The sequence below is a fragment of the Gasterosteus aculeatus genome, chromosome 18 (assembly GCF_964276395.1).
Source record: "Gasterosteus aculeatus chromosome 18, fGasAcu3.hap1.1, whole genome shotgun sequence".
NCBI lineage: Eukaryota > Metazoa > Chordata > Actinopteri > Perciformes > Gasterosteidae > Gasterosteus > Gasterosteus aculeatus.
Window position 1 is genome coordinate 8,706,931 of NC_135706.1, and position 22,245 is coordinate 8,729,175.

Genomic DNA, 22,245 nt, shown 5'->3' on the forward strand with positions numbered 1-22,245 from the left:
ACGAGGATCGGTTCGGGGGGTAATGAATGTGCCAAAGACTGATGCGGGTGTCCTAAGGATGTCGAGGCACTGGAAGCGACCTGTGATTAGTCCTGGAGATGGATTTAGAGTTCAGCCTCCCAAGGGCTCCAAATGAAGTGGATTTGCACGAGTGTGTGCAGCGGCCTCATTGCGTGCGTCTGTGTGAGCGAGGTCCAGTGAGGGTATTTTAACATGAAAGAAAACCTCACACGGAGGTAAAGGCTGAAAAGGAATTGATCCTTTTCTTGTGGTTTCTGAAAAGCAATTTAATGTTAAAAAAAGAAGAAAAGAAAAGCCAGGCAGAACCCAGTCGGAGTAATCAACAACACAAATGGTGTGTGCTCACTCTGTTGTGTGTTTGGTTAGTGAATCCTAGCTCGTTTCCGGCGGGAGCGCACATGCGTGTGTGTGTGTGTGTGTGTGTGTGTGTGTGTGAGCGGTGGCTTATTGCTTTGTGCGCGTCTGCTTTGTGTTTGTTCCATGGAGCGGAGGCCGGGTCATCGGCTGGGCACATCCGTGATCACAAGGAGGTGTTGACTGTAAAGTCAGAAGCCTGTCCTCGCAGGCCATTCATCTGATCCTCCTCTGATGCCAAGTTGCAGCCTAAACGCACTGCAGGTGTCCCTCCCCTGCTCGCTCGGTCTAAATCCTTGGATTTTGATCTTTGTTGTCCATCTGAAAAACACCTCCTTTAAAATTGAGTCGGACTTATCAGAGAAACGGGAGCGGTTCATTTTAATTAGCTTGTTACATCATTTTGGAGGCCAGCTTTCCAGAATCACTTGAATGCAACGCTGAGCTAAAGTCTTCAAAAACATATACTGTTATCTATCCCGAGCAGACGTAAAAGTCCAAGTAAAATACAAGTAAAAGTACGGACCGTACTGAACCAAAATGGATATGCTTTGGAAAATGTTGCATTAAATCTCTTTGGTGACATTTAACTTATCACAACCCCGGGACGGATCAGTTCATCTCCGTGGCCGAAGCTTTTACGATGGGTTGTTCTGTGAACAATGGCACAAGGGGGGATTTTTAACAGTGCTAGGTTGTCGTTTTACTGATGCGATGACATTCTCAATTCAGAGCAAAAGGCAATTTGAGGGAGTCCTAAAAATGACAACTTTTCTATTATCCTAAATCCCAAAGTTAGACAGCCAAAGCGCCCCAGTAACACGAGTTCTTGATAATGAGGTCCATCCAATTTAGAGAGACGTCATTTCCTGGGAAGCAGCATTGTTTGCGACTTGTATCGACACAGAGAGCTTTTTTAAATAATAACCTGCTGTTTTTGCAGCAAAAAAATAAAACGGGACCAAGACGTCCAGCTAAAGTTATAGTCACTATTAAAACGGGGTGGAGGGCTCCCAGGGACTCAGCCGGGTATTTAGCAACTCAAAGGGAAATGCAAATGGACTGAATGACAAATGTGCAGGTGGAATTTTGACATATATACACACAGGAGCTATTGGGCCGAGCCGAGCGGGTAATTGGGAGCAATAGAAATGAAGTACGTGCACAGGATGTAGATGGGACAGCGGCTACCTGATAGCTGGTGGCTGATGTATGCAGGAGGTCGCTAGCGGTCAGAACTTTTATATGAAGAGGTTGATGAGCATTAGATAGAAAAGATAATGGGCTCTTTCCCTGTCAACTGTGAACATTTTTTAAAAGGGGGAAATATCGAATATAGAAATATAGAAATAATTGGAAATATCAACTCTATTTGCACAATACAGCCCACATTTCCTCTTTCTGGAGGAGGAAATATCAGTTGGAAATCTACATACCAATGCATTTACCTTTCAAAGGCCAGCTAAATTTGCGGATATATTTCTGAATATTCAGTACATTTCAGCTGGTCCAGAATGAATCAACTTGCTTTTTTTTTTTAAACTCTCCAGCAGGAATCTCAATTCAACCCGGGAATGAAGACAAGCGCAGCGGGCACAAAGTAAGCTAAGGGGTCAAAGATCATCACCAGTGCCAAATATTAATAACCTTTTTTTATTCTTTTTCTTTTCTCAAACCTTTGTTTTTATTCAAAAATACTTTTAAAAACAAGCCTGAGACAAGAAAATCTCCCTTAAATTTCGTAAAGACAAACCCCCGGTGAAGACACACAAAGATGGCTATCGAAGTCATCTTTCAACACTTACTTGATGTAATATGGAACCTTATTCTGAGACACTGCACGTTGCCAGGGGAGCTGTACCGAAGCTGCAGACGGAGAGCGACAAGACGAGGGGGAGAGAAAGACAAACGTCAAAATCAAAACACCATCTTGATAAATATTGCAGAGTTTTAAAATGAAGTACAATAATCCCTTTTGTGTTTGACTTGAATATAAATATATAACACTTCCATAATAATAATACAAATAATAATAATGTTACAGCGATGTGTTGAACTTAATACGAAGGAGACAATAAACAGTGACAGACAAATGGCACGTTCACCGTGACGGGCTTATACATTGTAGAAAGGAGCCAGATATAAGACTCTAAGAGAGCCTCTTAAGAGAAACACGGAGCAGAAACGTTTGATTTATTGCCCTTCCACTTTCCCTCCTACTTGACACAGCTATAAGCCGAGATAGAGAGATGAAAACACAGTAAGAGAAAGAGATTAAGTGAGATTGGGAGATGTACGAGATGGAAAGGCGAGATAACGACGCAGTGCTTTATTGATCCCCGGGGGAATATTAAGCTACAAGTGTAATGAGAGCAAATGTGTGATGGAGTAGATAGCGTCCTAGTACCAGGAAGATGAAAGAAGAGACGTAGGGGCTGTGTCGTCTGCTGCGGTTTGCTGGGCTCTCAGCGGGGCTTACTTGGGATATTCATGTCTATTGGAGACGCTGGGGCGAGCTTACCACCTGCCTCTGAGTCACACGCCGTCCCATTTTATCCCCGCGTCTGACAGCCAGCAGAGCAAATGGGGAGCAGCAGAAATAACACTAATGGCCTCATGATTATAGAAATGACATTAGAAAGAGACACACCGCGAGAAAGAGTCTGGCTGCTTTGTTTACTGTTCACACTCGTACATTTATTCTTTCTCTCTGTTGCCTCTCTCTGCTAATCACCGCTCTGAAGCGGGGGGAGGAGGGGGGAGGTATGCAGAGCAGAGCTGTAATCACGCATTGCATTATTCAAGATTGAAACGCTCTTCTGTGTGTGTGTGTGCGCGCCTTTACCCACATATCTCAAAGCACGCGTGGCTGTGAAGCACGTGGTCGAGGATTAGAAGATTAAGCGGGATGTGAAACAGTGTAAGTGAGTCTCGCGTGTTTGTCCAATTCCCCGCTGGCTCTGCACTTACTGGAGAGGAAATGTTGAGACGACGGGCCGAAGTCTCTGTGGGCTTCCTGAAGCAGCTTCAGTCTGTCCTCCACCGCCACCTGACAGACAGACAGGAGAGGAGACAGTCAGCTGTGGGCCTGAGGGCGGTGCTCAGAGTAATAGATCTTTAAAGTTCCTGGTTCATGATTTTCATTTCTGTGAGAGTGGAGTCGCGCGTGGTTGAGAAAGCTTTTCCTTTTAGGAGTATAAACACATTATCTTGAATATACATTCATATGTGCCGTTATTTACCCTTTCAACATCATATCCTGCTTTCCAACGGGACAAATCTCCAGACGCAGATGACAGCGACGTGGCAATAAAACATGGCATTATAACAAAACTTATGACATGACAAAAACAAATAGCTTGCTTATAAATTACACTCCTCTGCCCTCGAGTAAACGGAGTATTGACCTCGCAGGCAGCGCACACGTGCCGTCCGTGGCAGTGGTTTTGCTTCGCTCCATGAGGCTGACTGGCAGGATGGTATTGGCAGTCTGTGATATTAAGACTCACACACACACACACACACACACACACACCTCAGGCGGTATGGAAGCCTGATAACAGCTGTGCACGCAGGCTATTTCTTGGAAATAGGCATAAAAAGGCCAATAGCTCAGTTTCTTTCTGGCTACTAATGGCTGTTATGGCAACTGTCCCACTGAGAGGAAGATGGGAGCTGTCTGCATTTGAAAAGCAAATCATCAAACTGCACAGCCAGAACTGGCTTGTTAGTGAAGCTGTGGCCTCCATGCAGACTGGAAGGTTCAAAGTCAACGGACAACAGAGAGAAGTGTGCAGACCACTGACCACTTTGCCCTCCTCTGACTCTGTATGCGAGTTATGTTTATTCTCCAGGCAGAAAGACTATTAGTGGGTGTCAGTGCAGGGCAAATATCACAAGGCTACAAATTAGCACAGCTGCCCACAACCATCACCAATAATGCTGCATGACAGCATACAAGAACATCCTTGCCTGTAAAAGTTTCCTTGACAGGGACATCTTTGGCTGTCATGTGTCCTCCAATATGATGTCATGTGGTTATTTGACCTACATTCAACCCTTCTACCACTAAGCACCACGGACATCCCCGGCCAGCTGAGCCCGCTCATGCACATCCGAGGCAAAAGTACTTTGGCATCACCTTGTACAGGAGACGTAGAAACGATGACATAAAAAAAAACAGAAAAACTCAGCCAATGTTTCAATGAGACCCGATGGAAAGGTAAACAAATAGAAACAGATGACCCGTGACCTGTTTTAATTAAACAAGTCATCACTTCTCTTCCCATCTCACGTTCCTTCCCAAAATCACGACTCCACAACTTTCCCCCTCGGGCTGAGACATGCTCCACTCTGAGAACAACTCTGGGTCCCACAAGTGGATCAAACCGAGACACCGCGGTGCGTGGAGAGTCAAGAACGTGACTGGTGTTGTGTGAGAATATGGTCCATTGATGTGCAGAGAGAGAGAGAGCGCGGAAGTGAGCACTGGGGCCGCGTTTCAATAAAACAGGTACACAGGCAGAGGGGCAGCTCTCAGTCTCTGAGAAATCAGCATGCATACAGCAGGACAGGAAGAGAGAGAGAGAGAGACGCTGTGAGACAAAAAGCGTCTCCTCCAACCCGAGAGACAGCAAGCTAGAGATATGCGTGGGAAAACCCCGGTCCGCTCCGAACCGAGGAGGACTTCGGCTACCTGTAGTAGTTTCCACCTCATGTTGAGCTGGTCCAGTTGTCTGAACGCGGTGGAGGACAGCTGGATGTCCAACGGCGTCAGCTCCGCCGAAAGCTCGTTGACGTCTCGGACGTCCTGACGTAACGGGGCCGTCTCCTCTCTGAAGGTCTGGACAGAAAGCCAAATGTTGTTGCAGGGTGGAAAGTATTTACTGGGATTTGTTGCTATTCAAAACTTGGGCTGTCTGATCACTTTAACCGTGACGTTTGTGCTTCACAAACAATAATTATGTCGCAGATGAACAGAACGTGGTTATCCTTTTAGTTGATCTTAATTGCTATTTAACTTTTCCTTGTTTACTCTGTTAAAATGATCTCTGGTTTGGAGATGAATCCCGTTTCCGGTTATGTTTTGTTGTGTGACAGATACTGTGGACGTGTTTTCACTGTCGTAACAAGAGCTATTGAAAGATAAATAGATTTGGTCACAGTGGATGCTTACACGACATTGATTTAAAAGAAACAAATGGCCCGACTGTCTGTGCCACCGGGAGGCATCATTAAGTCGGAAAGAGCTGGCAAAGACAATTTCATTTTTGACCATTTTACTGCCGTTCCTGCCTGTAAATCAAAACGTGCTGCTCGTTTCTCTGGGCCAGGTGTCCTTGGCAAAATACACTCTGACACATGCAACCAAACAGGACTCAACCGAACCGCGTAAATCATCAAATAAACAAGTGGAAAATGTGAAGTGAGAGTTCACAGACGTCACTTGTATTAAAGCAGACTTATTTTCCGGATGTGCCTCTGCTGATAAACGAGATCCACGCGGGACGGAGGACACTCACCACGGTCTTGTCGATGTGGTCCTGCAGAGAGTCGATCAGCAGGTCCCCCACCGGCTGCCAGGTGGCTTTGACCTCCTCCGCCCGAGTCAGCCGCAGGTCGAGCTGGTCCATGGAGCTCTGCAGCTCTTGGAGTCGCTCCAGGGCCCGCTCCAACTGGTTGTGCCAGCCCCCCATGTGTCCCTTCAGGCGCTCCCACCGCTCGCTCACCTCGCCTGTCTGCTTGCGGATGGCCCGCGCCAAACCTCGAGCCTTCTCCTCCGCGGTGAGGTCTGGAGGAAGAGGAGAGCGAGACAACATCACACATGGACTTGTGATTGAAAAAAGAGAAACATTCTCCAGTAAGTACATTATAAGACGTTGGGGTTATGAAATATGGAGCTCTGGAAATTAAAAATGCAATTACATCTAAAGTTTCTGAGCAAGCCTTTCTTGGGAACTTTCCCTCTTCCTGAACATTGCTTTCCTCTCGTTTGATTGCAGCTTGGGCAATAAGGAAAACTCAAGAGGAGAAGAGAAGAACAGGAGGTGATAAAGAACAATGCTCTCAATTACAGTGAAAATAGCCTAGGCTTGAGAAAACTCAGAGAGATATAAAAAAAAGAGTGAGAGACACCGAGGATGTGGAGAGGAAAGAAAAGAGGGGGCAGAGGAGAAAACTTCTATAGCCAATTTGACCTCGAAAGAAAGATGAGCAGCTTTTATGAGGTCTAAGGTCTCTTCTCCAGGGTAGTGACACGATTACCATCTTCACCTGTTGCACCTCTCATTTTCCCTCTATCCCCTCCTCATGACTGCATGCGCACACAAACACACACACACACACACACCGCAGGCAACTGAAGTACTGCAGGTGGAACCTCTTAGATACATGCAACGTCATGCTGCCTGTGATAACATGGTGCACAAACAAAAAAAATACAGGTCAATATATTAAATGGCTAAAAGGAAGACAGACTGACTGCTGCAGTGTCACTTTTTTACTTCTACCATCTCCACTGGTTAAACAACAAGCATGGCGTCTCATGTGCAATCAGCTTTTAAAATCAATCTATACAATGTGTCGACACTTTAATATCCGTATCAAAGATCACAAACTACAGGCCTATCGGATCGCACTCAAGTCTTTCCACACCCCTACAAAGCCCTTCGGGGAGGTTTAATTATTTACACAGTTGAGTTTTAGATTGAAGGGAAATGTGCTGACTTAACCGAGACTTCAGCGGCGCATCCGACAGAGACGGAGTGGAAAGGCTGAATGAGTCTTTGCATATTTTATTCTCCTGTTAGATATTGGCATAACCACAAGCTCAGACTTGAGCGAATGGCGTCTCTAGAGCGCTTAACCTCAAAACTGGCCCAAATAAGCCCTGGTGTTTGATTTAAAGACAACCAGACAGGCCTGCTGTGCATGTCTGAGTGCTTTCTGGTACAGGGTGTACTGATTCCAACTGGCACTCCAAGCTGATTAAAAAGTATTCTACGGGGACATTTCTGTGACCTACTGGGCCTGACTCACAGAACATGCAATCGTAATGTATCGAGCACCACTTACACCCTTTTTCACAAGAAAAAATAAAGTGTCCATAGCATGCTTTGATTTTTTTTTTTAAACATGCCTGTCTTTGGCTGCAGGTTCTTGCGCGGCTCCCCGGGACCCTCGATGGGCTGGTCAGCGAGAAACATCCGGGCTTGATCCAACGTGCTGATCACCAAGTACTCACGTTCCTTCAGCTCGGACCGCAGTATCTGCAGGAGAAATGCAACGTGATACGAACATTTATTGTAACAATTAGAATAGAAAAGACAGTGTGCGTTATCCTGGCAACCCTTTTTTTGCAGAGATAGAAGGCAGAACAAGCCATCTCAACGGGAAAGAAAGTGCATTTAATTACCGTATCCCCTGTGCAGGCACGTGTATATATTTGACTCTTTAATCTCGTCAGCACCAGTGAACTCCACATGAACCTGCTGAACAAGGTGTTGCACCCAGATTGCTGCTCGCCCAACTGAAATACCCCGATCTTGCAAATCTGTTTGAATGAGCTCAGACTGTCCTTTTCTCCCCAAAGATGACCTCACAAACACTAACATGGCGAAAGAAGACAAGGGAAAGATTATTTTAAACTTAGTGGTGAGATAAACAACACTCCCGGAGAGCGGCTATATTACGAGGGGCAGCGAGAGAGAGACGGAGAGCGGCCATCGAGGTTCAAACCGGGCATCTCTTTGTATCGGTCCAGTTAACTGTGGAGCAAAGTGAGCAGCTTGGAGCTCTGGCCATGCACAGTTATCAGTATAAAGTTGGCTAGAGATACTGCATGTCCCAGTCATCTACTGCGATAGACACGTTTACTACGCGTGTAACCATCTGCTATGTATTTTAGGACACAAAAAGAATATGGAAAGCAAAGAAAATAAGAAGATGTCCTTACCACAGCAAGATAAAAAGAATAAACAGAGGTAATAAGCATGGCATGTAACGGTATAATTATTGTGGTTTTAATAAAACGGTTTCCCCCTGTTCTATCACTTCGCGAGGAGGCGATGTGGTTGAAAAGACGCCGTGAGGAGAGTTGATTAGACGGGACGACGCGCTTTGAGGAAGTTTCACACTCATCAAACAGGCCCGATTGCGGGTAAAATGAGACGCCGAAAATTTTGTTTTCATCAGGCGCGCAACATTGACTGAGCGGCAGATGTCGAACGCGCCGGGTGCAGTGGGATTGTGTATGCAGCACCATCTGGAGAGAAAAGAAGAGTGGGTGGGAAGTAACCGTCTGCTCGCAGGCTGCGAGATGTACCTTTTTTTCTCGCTTAAAAAACGTTAAAGAAAAGCAGGGAGTAAGTTGCTGAGTGAAGTTTAGACCACTGCAGTGACAATTTCACACGGCGTGCTGAAATGGAACGACCCGCCGAAGACAAATTAAACCACAAGCTGCTAATTAATGGTTTGCTCCGATTTCCGACCTGGAGGAAACAACAGACAGGTGGACCAGGAGAGATGGAAACTAGATGAAGGGTGACTAGGGGAGAGGAAAAGAGGCGTTTGTGGAATTGAGATAAGTAAAAGGAGGGTGAGGAGTGTGTCACACGGCGCTGGTTTGATAAATGCCGTGTTATTTGTGACACTGCAATAGAGGTTGACATTTATGAGAACTACATTGTTTAAAGACGCAGCAGGCTGGTACATTGGCGGCGAAAGTAGTGCCAAATAATTCCCTCTGTTAGAAACCTCTCTGTCCGTCACCCAGCCACTCCGTATCCTTTCAGTACAGACGCACTCCAAAAGACTCCAAACACCCAAATGAATCATTTGAAAGACACTTTGCACTCACATCATCAGAGTGACACACAGGGACACACTTTTCCAGAGGAAGCTGAAATGAAAAATATCAAACAGATGTGCAGCATTGGATGTAAAGAAAAGGCTTTCTTTTAGCGAATCCCAGGTGGTTTATGAGTGATAAGACATGGCTGTCAAAGATTTTCTTTTAAAAGGGACCAGGTTCCGTATGCTTCACTAGTTTTTTTTTTAGCATTTCACAATATGGTTTGGACTACTGGGATTCGTGAAAAGCAGAGGAAGACGAGGCTCCTGTCAATCCCACAATGCAGGATGAGTGCCTCCGACCTTGGTTCAGAGCATGTGTGTGTGTGTGTGTGTTGGAATGATTGTGTCTGCGTGGGGCTGCTTGTGTCCAGGTCTGGGATTGCGTAACACCAACTCTTATCGCCGTGGTGGAGATAAGATACCATCACAACACGGCTACTTTCCCAGCTCCGCCGAACATCCCTCCTTCCTGCTCTCCACACCAGGCAATCTCTGCCTCGCCGAAATATCCCTGCACTCCGCATCTTCAGGAGGAAAATAAGCCTCCGGAGAGGAGCACTACAATATATATATATATATTTATATACGTGTGTTGTAAACATCGGAACAGAACGTGACTGGGGCTCGAAGAGCCTTTGAAATGAGGATTTCACTCACATTCAAAGAAATAACAGACTGTCAGGAAACCGAAGGACTTCAGAATAAAAATAAAATATTTTTTGGTACGATCAGTGGAGGCGAATCATTGACCTTGTAGTCTGAGCCAAAGCAGACTTTACAACAGCTCAGTAAAGTAGCCGCAGCGCGACTACAAAACATTTATTTACACCTTTCCTTTAACACCCACTGTTCTCTCGGAATAGCCAAAAGCCACAGATATGTAGATGTTGTTGTTGTCGTTTGAAATCATACCCACCGACATGCTCCACTAATCTCCTGCTTCCAGCCAGAGACATTTTAGAATGAGTAAAATACGCACAGATCCATGTGTCAGACGAATAGAATAGTAAAGTAAATAATGATGCAAACGGAAGTTCCTTCAGCAACGGTCCCAAATACGACAGTTATTTTATTATTCCCTCTAAAATATGCATTGGATATTCTTATTTTACAACTTAGCTGCCACTGCAATGCTTTGTCAAGGATTTGAGTTCTGTTGCTTCTGGCAAAAAGAGAAAAACCTTCGATTCCCAATGGAAAGACTTTGACATCATATTATTTCTCTCATTTTTATCACCACCGATCATCATCACAACTGTGTCGCAGTTATTCATTCATGTCTTTGTTGATTCTTTTGTTTTTCGTTGTATTTTGTCTTAGTCACTTGAGAGCAGAAACAGACATAATATTTTTTCTCCCTTCTCTATTAGCTGCTGAATGCCCCACTGTGAGTTCGTTGCTGGACAGGCAGCGTACAAATTGGTTTTGAGGATTCATTTGCTAAAAGAGCTGCATGCTGTGCCTGATGAGAGCAGCACGAATTAATCAAAACACGAAAGCTGTGGGCCGAAAAAAATAAAAACAATGAAGTAAAGGACAACAAAAGGCTCCGTAAAGGAAACTTCATATTCATGTGTTATTCATCCGTGTTTTGCTTTTAGCGACCCCGTTCACATACATGTATTGATTTTAGCTGCCACCATTTGATTGTTGATGCTGCTGAGATGTAGAGTGGGTGGAACATTTAATAAGCCACGCACTGAAAGTGAACAGGCAGGCCTACACAACGTCAGGACACAAGCCTGTGCAAAGAATACAAAAGTTGCTCTAAATGAGGCAATTGAGTATTTAGAAATGCCCTTCCTTTCCCGAGAGATACGGTGAAGTTAATTCATTCCATTCTTCTTCACTACCTGTCGTCTGAGGTGCAAATGGTGCTAATCAATCATGCAGGCACAATGATTAAGATGGCTCTCTGGAGTTATACCCTGCTCACTTTAGACAGAGCAATTGTGCCCCGCTTACGCATATTGAGAGACTGCTGTAGAAACCATGGGTGAATACGCTTTCTAATGGAAATAGAATCCCACTTTTTGCCAGTTTACTCGGTTACTTTATTCACAGAAACCCAGAAACCCTCGTGTAGACGAGACTGTTATTGAAAGACAGGAGTCCCACAAGCGCCTGTCGCCTTGTTCCCCTTTCTAGAAGCTGTTCATTTAATTGAGGAGAATAATGAGTTTAATCAGCAGAATGCTGACGGAGGGGCTTTTTATTGGATAATTGAATGTGCAATTAATAGATGCCATTAGGCTCATTTTAGCAGAGGAAAACACGGACACAAATCAATAGAGAGGAAGGAGCACAAAGACGCTCAAGTGAGCAGGGACGGTGCCTTTTACCTCTCTGTCTCCCACTTGAAGCCCTCCTGCGTGTTGCCAAATGAACAGAAAGGCTTTCGGGCAGATTCGAAAGGCAACAGCTGTGGTGGGAACTGAATAACGTGAAAACAGGCGAGTGCTCTGCCTTTGTTGTGTGCCTTTGTGTTTCTGCCTTTTTGCCTTCTCTCTTCCACGTACGAACCTCTTGCTGTCCATCGCTTTCTTCAACCGTTCGGACGACTGCGCTCTCATATTTTTCTCCCCTCAGATTCTTTAATAACAGCGATATCCGTTTCTCTCTGTTGGGTAAAGTGGATCAAGCTTCCCTTTTCATCTCCCAGAAGAGAGGGGGGGAAGACAGGTTTTTCCACTTAGCCCTTCTAAGCTCTCCGTACTGCATCGATACCCATTTCCAAATAGCAATGCACATTTCCCGCATCACATGGAGAGAGAAGCTGTGTATCACTGAGTGACTGTGTGTGTGTGTCTGTGTGTGTCTGTGAGCACAGGGGAATAGCGTGCGCGTCGGTGTAAGCAACTAATGGTGCACGACGTGTTCAAAGCCAGAGCTCTTTGTGCCGCTCAGGCCCCTCATCCCTCTCAGGGTCGGCAAGACCCTCAGGCCTCAAACTGTTAAGAGTACAAGGAGCGGAGGGAAAATACGCCGCAACGTGGTCCAAATGAAAAGAGGGCCTTCAACTCCCACGTTTCATTATTTCCCCATTCCGGCGTTCGCAAAGCTAAGGACCCGGAGTACGAACAAGGAGACGGAGATAGGAAGGACTGTGGCGCGAAGGAGACGCAAAAGGCCGGGGAGAGCGACAAACAGGGCGGGAGGGCGGCGGGAGGGTAACGAGAGGAGGACGGTGGAAGGAGAGACGCGGGCAGATTGTATTCTCCTGCGGTTACTGTGTCCTCGCAGTCACATTCCTTATCGAAAGGACCCGGAATGATGGGGGGGGGGGGGGGGGGGTCAGTTTCTGAGAACAAGACACATCTGTATCATCTCCCACCTGAAGAGGACACGTTTTGATTAACTCGGGCAGTTGTCTCACGGATCAATCAGACAGAAGTGGAACTCAGACGGTGAGTCATTCGTTCTAGTCCTAAACCCACACATGAACACACACACTCTGTGAATCTCTTTCCTTTAGAGAATGAATTCATAATGATCCTTTTAGTTTTTTTGTCCCTGGATACAGTGGACTGGAATTATCCTGGCATGAATTGTTTTAATGATATAAAGATTCCAGCCATGATTATAGGGGAGGGGGGGGGGATCTTATTCTTTTACATAATCAGTACTGTCTTTGAATGATGATGACCCATTCAATGATTAGAAGTATATACTTAGCAGGCATTACAGCAGCCAAGAAATTGATTGTCTGCCGATGCAGAACCCCACTCCGTCCCTACAATAGATCAGTTATCTGCTATTCGCAATCTATTCGCCGTCTTACATTGGTCTTGATGAGATCTAATACTCCTCAAGTTCCTGGACTTTTATTACGTCGAAAATATTCTTATTTCGTTTGACTTCTTCTTCTTCTCTATCCGTGTATTAGTATTGAGGAGCGTTAGTATTCACTCCTTATAATAAAGGACATATCTTATTTAGCTCTCTTGGAAAGCGATTTTATCAGTGTTTTATCTACCAGAGTGACACACACACACACACCGGGATCCATACGCTATGCACACAGCTGTAAACGTCCTGGGCTCTTGTTGCAATTTGTGTAGGTGTAGTAAGCATCAAATACACAAATGTGATGGAATGTATGTGCGTGTGTCAGAGTCTGTTGCAGACGCACAACGCCGCGTTTATTAACTGTCACGGCGTTTTTGGGGAACAAAATAACAGCACGGTGAACAGAGAGCAGAGAAACGCATTATATTGTCAACAGGGTGAGTTGTGTATCTGAAAGCAATTACACAATAACCATGTCACAATATGTAATACAGTGGGGTACGCGGATGACAAACAGCAGTACAGATAGAAGTGTGAAGTCAAGCAGGACGGCACAGGTGTGAATCATGAGAATGAATGAAGGCTTCATTTTATTTAACTGGTGTAAGCAGGTATAATTAGGTACTGGTAACGTTATCAGCAGGGTGCTAATTTAAATTCTCAGTTATCCAGTTGCCTTTGACTTTTAAGGGGCTGTAAACCCACTCGGGTGTTTTTAATTCATCTGCCTGATAAAAACGGCACAGTTGAGGTATGTCAGTACACACCCAAAGAGCTTTAAAGAAAGATCTAATGAGGCAAAGTAAAATATTAGCCTGGTGGGCAAATTAAAGAAGGGACTTTAATACATGGTTAATGAATGCTTGAAAGTAAACTTGAAGAAAGAAAACCAAGAGACACGGCGCAGTGAATGTAGTAATGAGCCCGTGGCCACAGAGCGTACCGTGCAGTGGTTTTGCTGCTGCAGCAGGGTGGGGACGTCCCCTCCGATTGGCATCTGCTTGGCCAGCTCCTCGTCCTTCACGCAGATCCACCTCCACAGCTCCTCCAGGAGGCCCAGCAGACGAGACCAGCGCTCAGCACTCGCCTCCAGATGGGCTCTGCCAACACACACCGCCCGCTTATTCTTTCGAACGTAGCGCTTTGCGTTTCCAACTCTCACTTTTGAGGCCCGTACAGTCCGGGACGCACATAAAGCTGTCGGTCTAAATGACGGATTCGTAAAATAAATGTACTCCTGTTAAAGCCTGAGTTATTCATACGCAGGTGATGACACATTCTTTTATTTCAAAGATAAACTGATTGTATAAAGAATAGAGCCCAGCTCACCCGGTATGACACTTGCAGAGATGCTTAGTAAAAATAAAAAAAAATAAAAAAAATAAAAAGCTTCCCCATAAAGAAGCCTGAATTACTATAAAAGCCCTGAAAGAACCTGATCCCTGACCACTCGATTGGTGGATCATATTCATAAACGGGAGTACAGTTCAACAGTAATAGTGTGGGTGGCAGAACGCATGCAATGCGTGTAGATAAGCACTTTAGCTTCTCTCCTCTAGGCATATAGTTTCTGAACACAGTGTACAGAGACCTCCTCTTGTGTCTCGCTGAGTTAGCCATAATTACACATATACAGCAATTAAGGCATAATGGGCTATGTACAAATCAACAAACCTGGTGCCCCGTCTCCCACACAGACTGATCTGGCACCGTCTATCTTTTCTCTCGCTTGTCTTCCTGTGGAACAGGACCAGCCCATTGTGGCCGCACCGCTTGACCCCGAGGGAAGAATCGCTCCGTACCACCCTTAGTTATGTCCCCTCCTCAGCCTCCCTAACCATGCCACCTGAAGCTTTGTTGTGCTCCTCTGCTGCTTACCCCCCCCCCCCCCCCCGTGTCGTCTTCATCTCCATCTGGGCCCGTCAACTTCACTTCCACCTTCGCTTTCGTCACCCTCCGCTTCGCCACTCCTATTTATTTTATCGTCTCCGTCCTCAGATGTTTACGCGCCACCGCGCCAGTCGTGTTGTCCCTTTTGGAGCAGATTCTCATCCGTGCGCTTCACGGCGTACATGTAGAGCACAGGAGCTACTGTATGCCTCCATTCGAGTATTCCACAACATGCAGTAGCTATTGGTGTGGTTTCCCATGAATCCACGACATGGTGGCGGAGAACAGTGAACGCCCCAGTCAACAAATGCATCATCAGTTGAGAGTGGATTTGCTCTAGATAACCAACTTGTGTGAGGGAAACTCAAGTATATTTTTAAAATAAGTCTGGCTTTTTGGTTGCTTGGTGTTTCAGACGAAATGTGAGAGTTATACTTCAGACACTTTTATCTGTAAGCATTGGAGGAAGTTCTACTGACCGGATGTTGGCAGATTTGGCCTTCAGGTCGCTCCAGCGTTGGTTCATGTCATCCAGTCGATGTTGGAGGAACACAGCTTCCTCTGAGCTGCCCAGAGCCTTGACCATCTTTGACTTGTTTCCCTCCACACTCTTGTAGATGTCATTGTGCGCATCGATCTCAGCCTGGATGTCCTGCAAATACACAGACAAAAATAGAAAGAATTGTCACAAGGGAACACTTCTTAAAGGGAAACTGTCGTCCCTGAGAGTTAAGGGCAGTCAGTGACGCAGGTGCATGACAAAATCATCCAAAGTTTGGACATCAAACTATTCTAGGATGTAATGTATTGAGAAAAAAAACCCTGAAGATTTTGTTTTGTGGACTGCTCTTGAGGAGGTTCAAAGCTTACCACACAAAACTCTGCAGGGGGCAGAGAAGTTTATTTATATTTTTATGAAATGTCTTCAAGGTGCTTTTTGACGCTTTGACTAAAAAGATTTAAGCTTCTGCCCTTTCGCTGACTTCCGAGTCCTACTCGAACCAGAAGCGAGTCCCTAGGCAGTTTGCCTCGTGAGGCTAAACCAGGGCATCGCCAAATCAAGCTTTGATCATTTCATGCTGGGTCACAGTATGCAACACCAGTGAATTGCAGTGCTATTCCAAAGCACTGCAAATATGTGCGTATGCCATTACATTACAACGTGACATAGTACTATTTTTCCTTGTATATAAGTGTCCTTAACGAGGCTGCACTATTACACGAGCATATCTCAAAAGGGAGTGTGTTACTGTTGTGTTGTGTGCGCGAGCGTAGAACCACAAAGGGGGTAGGGGGGGTGGGGGGGAGGTGACGCAAGAGGAGGATCCTGTCAAATGTTTTATTTTTAGATGTGTAAAACTGCTCCATTTTCCCCCTCACTCTCGCTCTCTAGCGGGACTCCCTTCAGTTCAACCCATTTGAACTAGAGGTAAAGAAAAGACACACGGACGAGTGCAGCACCGCCTGCAGCACGCAGACCGATTTGCAAATGGAAAGAAATGAGTGTTGATAAGAGAAGTGTAATGAGGCATGCAGCGTACATGTGTATGTTGATAGGAAAGAGCGTGGTCATCGTGTGTGAAATGACCCTTCTTCAGTGCCTGTTGCTCGTGTATCCGTCACGTTGTTGCATTACAGATTGGAAACCGCTGAAAGCAATCAAGCTTTTCCTTTAAAAAAGTGCTGCGGCACTGTTTTCTTGTAGTCTCCGTAGTATCAAGATATATTTACAATTACCAACAGAAGTTATTAAGAGACTATTGCAATGTTCTCAGCTTTCACAAATCAGTGAATTAAGCAAATTATTCAGTTTGCATATCGGATGCTTTAATCCAATGTGACACATACAGCATACAGATGGCATATATTAAATGGAAATACAGTAATGGAAACCCCTATTATCCTGCAAATATAGACAGCAATATACCCATCAGCAAGGGATTCATGGCTATTAAATGAAGGCAGAGACACATTATTGAGAATTATGGTGTAAGACACAAAGTAACTGGAGCTCAGATGCTGGATGCTTTTGAGCCTCTCGGCAAGTGTAGTTGAGGGATGAACTGATCCGACTCTTTCAAGCTGCAACACCAAAAGCCCAATCTGCTCTTTGGGTATTGATACAGAGTACCGAAGCGATGCCAGGTGCTTAATTTAAAAGCTGTGTGGCTCACTTTGCGGATGTGACCGGGATCCATCTTAATGTTGCACCCCCCACTTTGTAAAACCACTTGTAACAAATACAAATGTCTAAAAGCACAGAATTGTTATAAAGAAAAATAAAAGGTATTCTGTAAAGCTGGGCATATTGTCAATTATACCAGATGCAGTGATTTGACCCGGATTGGTACCTGATATCAGTACGGCGATGCACTACCAGATTCATCTTTCTTAGCCACCTTAAATGCATTCAGGATGTCGCTCAACACGTGACAACATGAGGTACAGTAAGTTGACCAAGTCACCGCTGTTCTTGGAAAAACTAAAAAAAATCTATTAAAATTGGACAAAGTACAATCCAGGTGCAGCAAAACCCAACCACTTTCAGAACAACTATCAATTACCACAGTCATCTGTGGCACCGCGCTGCAATTCGCTGAATGCCAAGCGTCATTTCACAAAGGCTGAAGCAAATCCTCCACGGTGATCTGCAGGGATCATCACCAGCTGGCTTTTTGACACAAATCAAACGCCTCACAAACGCCACAGAAAGGAGAAAGAGAGACAGACAGGAAGAAGAAGAAAGACACTGTACGAAAGACAGGAAGCAGGAGAAAGGCGCGTAGTTAAGGAAAGACAGCAGGACGGACAAAGAGTGAAAGACAGCGGCATTCTGCCGCTGAGCCAGCTGGCCGGGTTTCAAGTCATTAGCCGAGTGCTTCCTTGTTCGTTTTCTTTAGCACTTCTGCCTCCACTGGATGTGCTACTGACGGCACGCTCTCTCCCAGCGTCACAGGAGGCACGGAGCGGGTTGGCATCCGTTTACTGAGCTCCCTTTAGATTTCAAACCCTCCCAATGAAAGACGACTCTGAGGCGGTGGTTCATGTACGCCACGGCGTATCCTGGGGCCACAGGTCACCGGGCCGCTTCCCACAAAAGTCTCTTGTTTGCCACTATTCTACCATTCATTTGCGTGTTGACAGAACTTAATTAAATGTGGGTTGTTCGGTCCTGTCGAAATAATCTGAAATTTACACCAATAGCTTGAGGCTGACATCAAGGACACGGACAAGGTGATGTTTACACTATGTTAAAAAGGAAGTTATTAATTTCTTAACTCTACTACTTAGTGCTTTATGAAAAGAAAACGGTAAACACACAATCTGTGGCTGAAGTCAAACAAACAATCAATGTCCTATTAATGGTCATTTTTGCCCTATATATTATTTCACATTGACAAACAACCCTCACTGGGCAAAGACGTGTTTGCCGCTTTCCTTTAATAAACACTTTAAAGGTCTCATTCTATACCGATTCTCTCTCTGCATGGCAGTGCTCTCTAATACCTCGCAAAGCAGGCCAGAATAGATTACTCCACTTTAATGAAAGCAATAATGAGTGTTGAGACCTTATAGAGCTGACTACATTAGATCCACAACTACAAACACAAGAAGCAGAATCAATGGCGACTGGGTTTGTATTCATGGAGTCAAAAACACTCAAAAGCCACTGTGAGACCAGATCAGATAAGATTGGTACACATGTACCTGTTCAAGCTTTCTGAGCAGCTCCTGCAAGCCGAAGTTCAAGCCAATCATATTGAAGCGTGTGCACAGGCTCCTCCCTCTCCCTTCCGGTGCCTACGTGTTCTCTACTGTCAAACGGGTGGAAGGTCGCCGATGAGTCCACCAGCGGTGGAAACGGGTGCCTTCGAGGCGGAGGCTTGGATCAACACTGAAGCCGAAGTGCGGACAAACTAGAATCCAACCGAGGAGAAACCCGGCTGTGGTAAAGAATTCAAACGCAAGAGGGTCAAATTCGGGTTGCCGTCGCCAAAGAGGCACTTCACACGCCCCCCGGCAGCCCTTGGGCACGCGTGGCGGTGCGTGTGCTCGCCCAATCCCGCCGCATGTTCGTAGCATCCTCTTTGGAATGGCAGCAGTGCTCAGAGTTTGGGTGACGGCTCCCCGGCTGTCACGCTTCGGCGCTGGGACTCGGATTAACGGGCCGACTCGGTGCTACGGTGGGAGGCTGAGTAGCTGCCTTCGGACTGGGCACTAAAACATGAGGAGAGTTCCAACAAGTCGTAGGTCGGACGTGTGCAGAAGGGAGATAACGGGTTGGTTCTCCAGAGGCCCGATGCAGACCCTCCGAATGGCTCCTTCCACTTTACTGTACTTCCCTCCCAGCACGTCCCATCTGGGCCGCGGAGGAAGCCGCTTCAGCCACGTCCGGCATTTGCTCTCGATCGCTCGGATAAAAAGCGCTCTTGTCCCGCAGCTCGGCACAGTTTCAAGAGGTGTGCATGGTTTTCACCCAGTCGGTCCCCCCCCCCTCCTCACCCCTCCTCTGAGTAAAAAGGTAACGGGCTCAGAGAGACAGAGTCACCTCAGTGTCCGCCTCGCCACCCGCCCCTTTTGGCTTCTCTGACCCCGGCCTGGTCTCACTCCATCACACCCTCCTAATCGCTGCCATGACTGGGCCACTTAGTCAAAGAATGCCGCCTTCTTCTTCTTCTTCTCCCCCCGGAGCCACGTGTTCGCAGGCGCCTTGATCCCGGGGGGCCGTCAGCCCGCCGATTATCTTCTCTTTGCCTCTGGAGAGGGAGGAGAGGTCGATTTGTTTGTCATCCTAGTTGCTCCCTTTCCCCCCCTGAACGAGGAAACTTCCATGAAAAGTTAGGTTTCTTCTTTGGGTTTTCGTTCCGAAAGAGGGGGGTGGTGGGGGACACACCAACACTCGGCTGGTGGCTGGTGTCCACGTCCCTCTGTCCTCTTCCTCTGTTGCCCTCGTCCTCTCCGGCCAGTCGTCCCGCTCTTTTGCACAGCTGTTTATTTCTTTGATCAGAACCCTCCCTTTCCCCTCCTCTGCCTACCTTCCCACCTCTCTCTCTCTCTCTCTCTCTCTCTCTCTCTCTCTCTCTCTCTCTCTCTCTCTCTCTCTCTCTCTCTCTCTCTCTCTCTCTCTCTCTCTCTCTCTCTCTCTCTCTCTCTCTCTCTCTCTCTCTCTCTCTCTCTCTCTCTCTCTCTCTCTCTCTCTCTCTCTCTCTCTCTCTCTCTCTCTCTCTCTCTCTCTCTCTCTCTCTGTCCCCAACCCCCCCTTAAACTAACTAAACATAAGACACACCCACTTCCTGAGGCCTGTGCGGGCAGCGAGCATGGTACAGAACATTTAGAGTGAGAACTTCATATGGAATTTAGTAGTTCAAAAAGTATTCAAACGTATGATGGTAAAAGTATAAAAAATGGAGGATTAAAATAAAGAAAGCGAGGGGCAGAGGGAACGGGAACAGAAGTTGACCTGCCTGGTCTCCGGTTTGATGAAAAATACGGCTATTGTGTTAAAAGGGACAAAGGACAGGCCAGAAATGGTCCTCTGTACAGAAGACATTGTGCGATTGAAAGCAATGTTCAACAACTTTCTATGACCGCTGCTATTAAAAAGTTCAACTCCAGGAAGCAATGAGCCGAAGCCTGTCACAGTTGAGGTGCACGCGTGACGAGGACCACATCAGGATGCCTGATGGAGGATAGCTGCTGTTGTCTATTGGGCAAGAATTACACAAAAATGCATTGCATATGGTGAACCTGTACGCGGAGGTGTTTGTGCGCCTGTTTCACTGAGTGTGTGTTGGTATTTTGAACAGCAGGGCAGACATGTGGTGTGCATCAAAGACGTGCAGACAGATGGCTGTCGAGAGAAAGAGAAAAAAAAAGAGAAGACACAATACATCGTTGCATATTCATACGAGAAAGACTTTCAAGTGCGCTTAGCTAATTCAAGATATTTACATACTCGAGGCCCCTTAAACAGCATTTTTTGATTTTTGCTGACACATAAATACTATTTGAGGGCTTTCCAGCGAAGGATGTGAAGTTAACTGGCGGGAATTGGTCCATTTGACAAGCATATCTAATTAAACAATGAGTGGAAGGCGAGACCGGAAGTGATGAAGAAACGTTATGTTCAACTTCTATCACACAAACAGGCACTTATTAAGAATGGAAACACGCACATATGTGGAGCTCAGAGAGGAAGATGTCGGGGTTAATGTTACTAAAACTAACCGGTAAGAATGGAACGGTTCCAATCCCTCTGGACTGAATGAGTGAGAAGAGAGAGGCACTCACGGAGTAACATGATGAATAAATAATAAAAGTCATCAGAGAGGAAATCATGATATAGGAAAGAGTTTGGAAGAGTTGGGAAAAAATAAATACAAGAGAAATAGACTGGTATGATCTATTTTGAGTATAGCTGCCTATAATTAATTGAAGCTTAGAAAAAGGAAGGAGAGGAAATGAAATGTTGAGATATTTAATTGGAAACTCAAGAATTTCTGCGGTGTAAATTCAGGATAACAAACTTATAAACAAACTGTCCTCTCAGCCACGGCTGTGGTCGCCTGCTGCATCAGGGTTATCAACCCGTAAGGCTGCACAAAGTTCTTCTTTCTTCTGCAGAAAATAGATTAACGCTGCTTTAAGTACAGACACATCGGGACCAATAATTCACGATCTCGACAGAACGTGAAAAAAAAAAAAGAGACGCAAGAGTTTGGACGCTAAGAGGGAGTCTAAATCAAGTCTGGCCACCGTATCGTGGGATCACAAACAAACGCCACAGTGAACAAACATGGCCGCTTAAACACGGCCAGTCTGCAAAGGTGAAGCCTCCTGGCTTTTCCCCCCCAGTCGGATCAATACGACTCATCCAATCCCATCTGATCCAGACCTCCTGCCCCGCAGACTAAAATCAATGTAGCTGCAGCATTCCACTGTAATTCTCCCCAATAAAGTCACTTCCTGTGCCCCGAGGTTATCACTGACACTCCCCTTCCTGTTAGGAGGGAGGCACCCATCTGGGGAGATTAGGGCCCCCCACTTTGTTTGTATACTCAGTATGTGAATGCCGGAGTGGTTCTTCTTTGCCGCCCATTCAAACCGTGGAACAAATCACAGTGGGCGTGCGGAGATGAAAGAGCTCCTCATGCTTTGGGGAACTAGTGCTCTTCAACCAAAAGAAAAACACACACACGCACACACTTCTTCTTAGTAACTCTGGCAATTACCCTGTAGTAGTAGGTCTTTACATAAATGCTCAATAATGTAAGACGTGGTTTTTTTTTAAACACGATTACAGAGCGAATAATAGCGTCGGTACTCAGACCCCTCTTT

The 22,245-nt window shown here is 45.8% G+C and overlaps 1 protein-coding gene across 1 annotated transcript in view; it reads right to left on the reverse strand.

The window, feature by feature from the left end:
- Nucleotides 1-22,245, reverse strand: part of utrn (utrophin) — a 125,988-nt gene that overhangs the window by 33,408 nt on the left and 70,335 nt on the right. The window contains exons 56-62 of the mRNA XM_040159944.2: nt 15,387-15,559; nt 13,961-14,117; nt 7,514-7,643; nt 5,898-6,166; nt 5,072-5,218; nt 3,346-3,424; nt 2,181-2,241 (exon numbers count right to left, since the gene is read on the reverse strand). Coding sequence (XP_040015878.2) covers nt 2,181-2,241; nt 3,346-3,424; nt 5,072-5,218; nt 5,898-6,166; nt 7,514-7,643; nt 13,961-14,117; nt 15,387-15,559 — 1,016 coding nt within the window. The remainder of the gene's footprint in view (nt 1-2,180; nt 2,242-3,345; nt 3,425-5,071; nt 5,219-5,897; nt 6,167-7,513; nt 7,644-13,960; nt 14,118-15,386; nt 15,560-22,245) is intronic.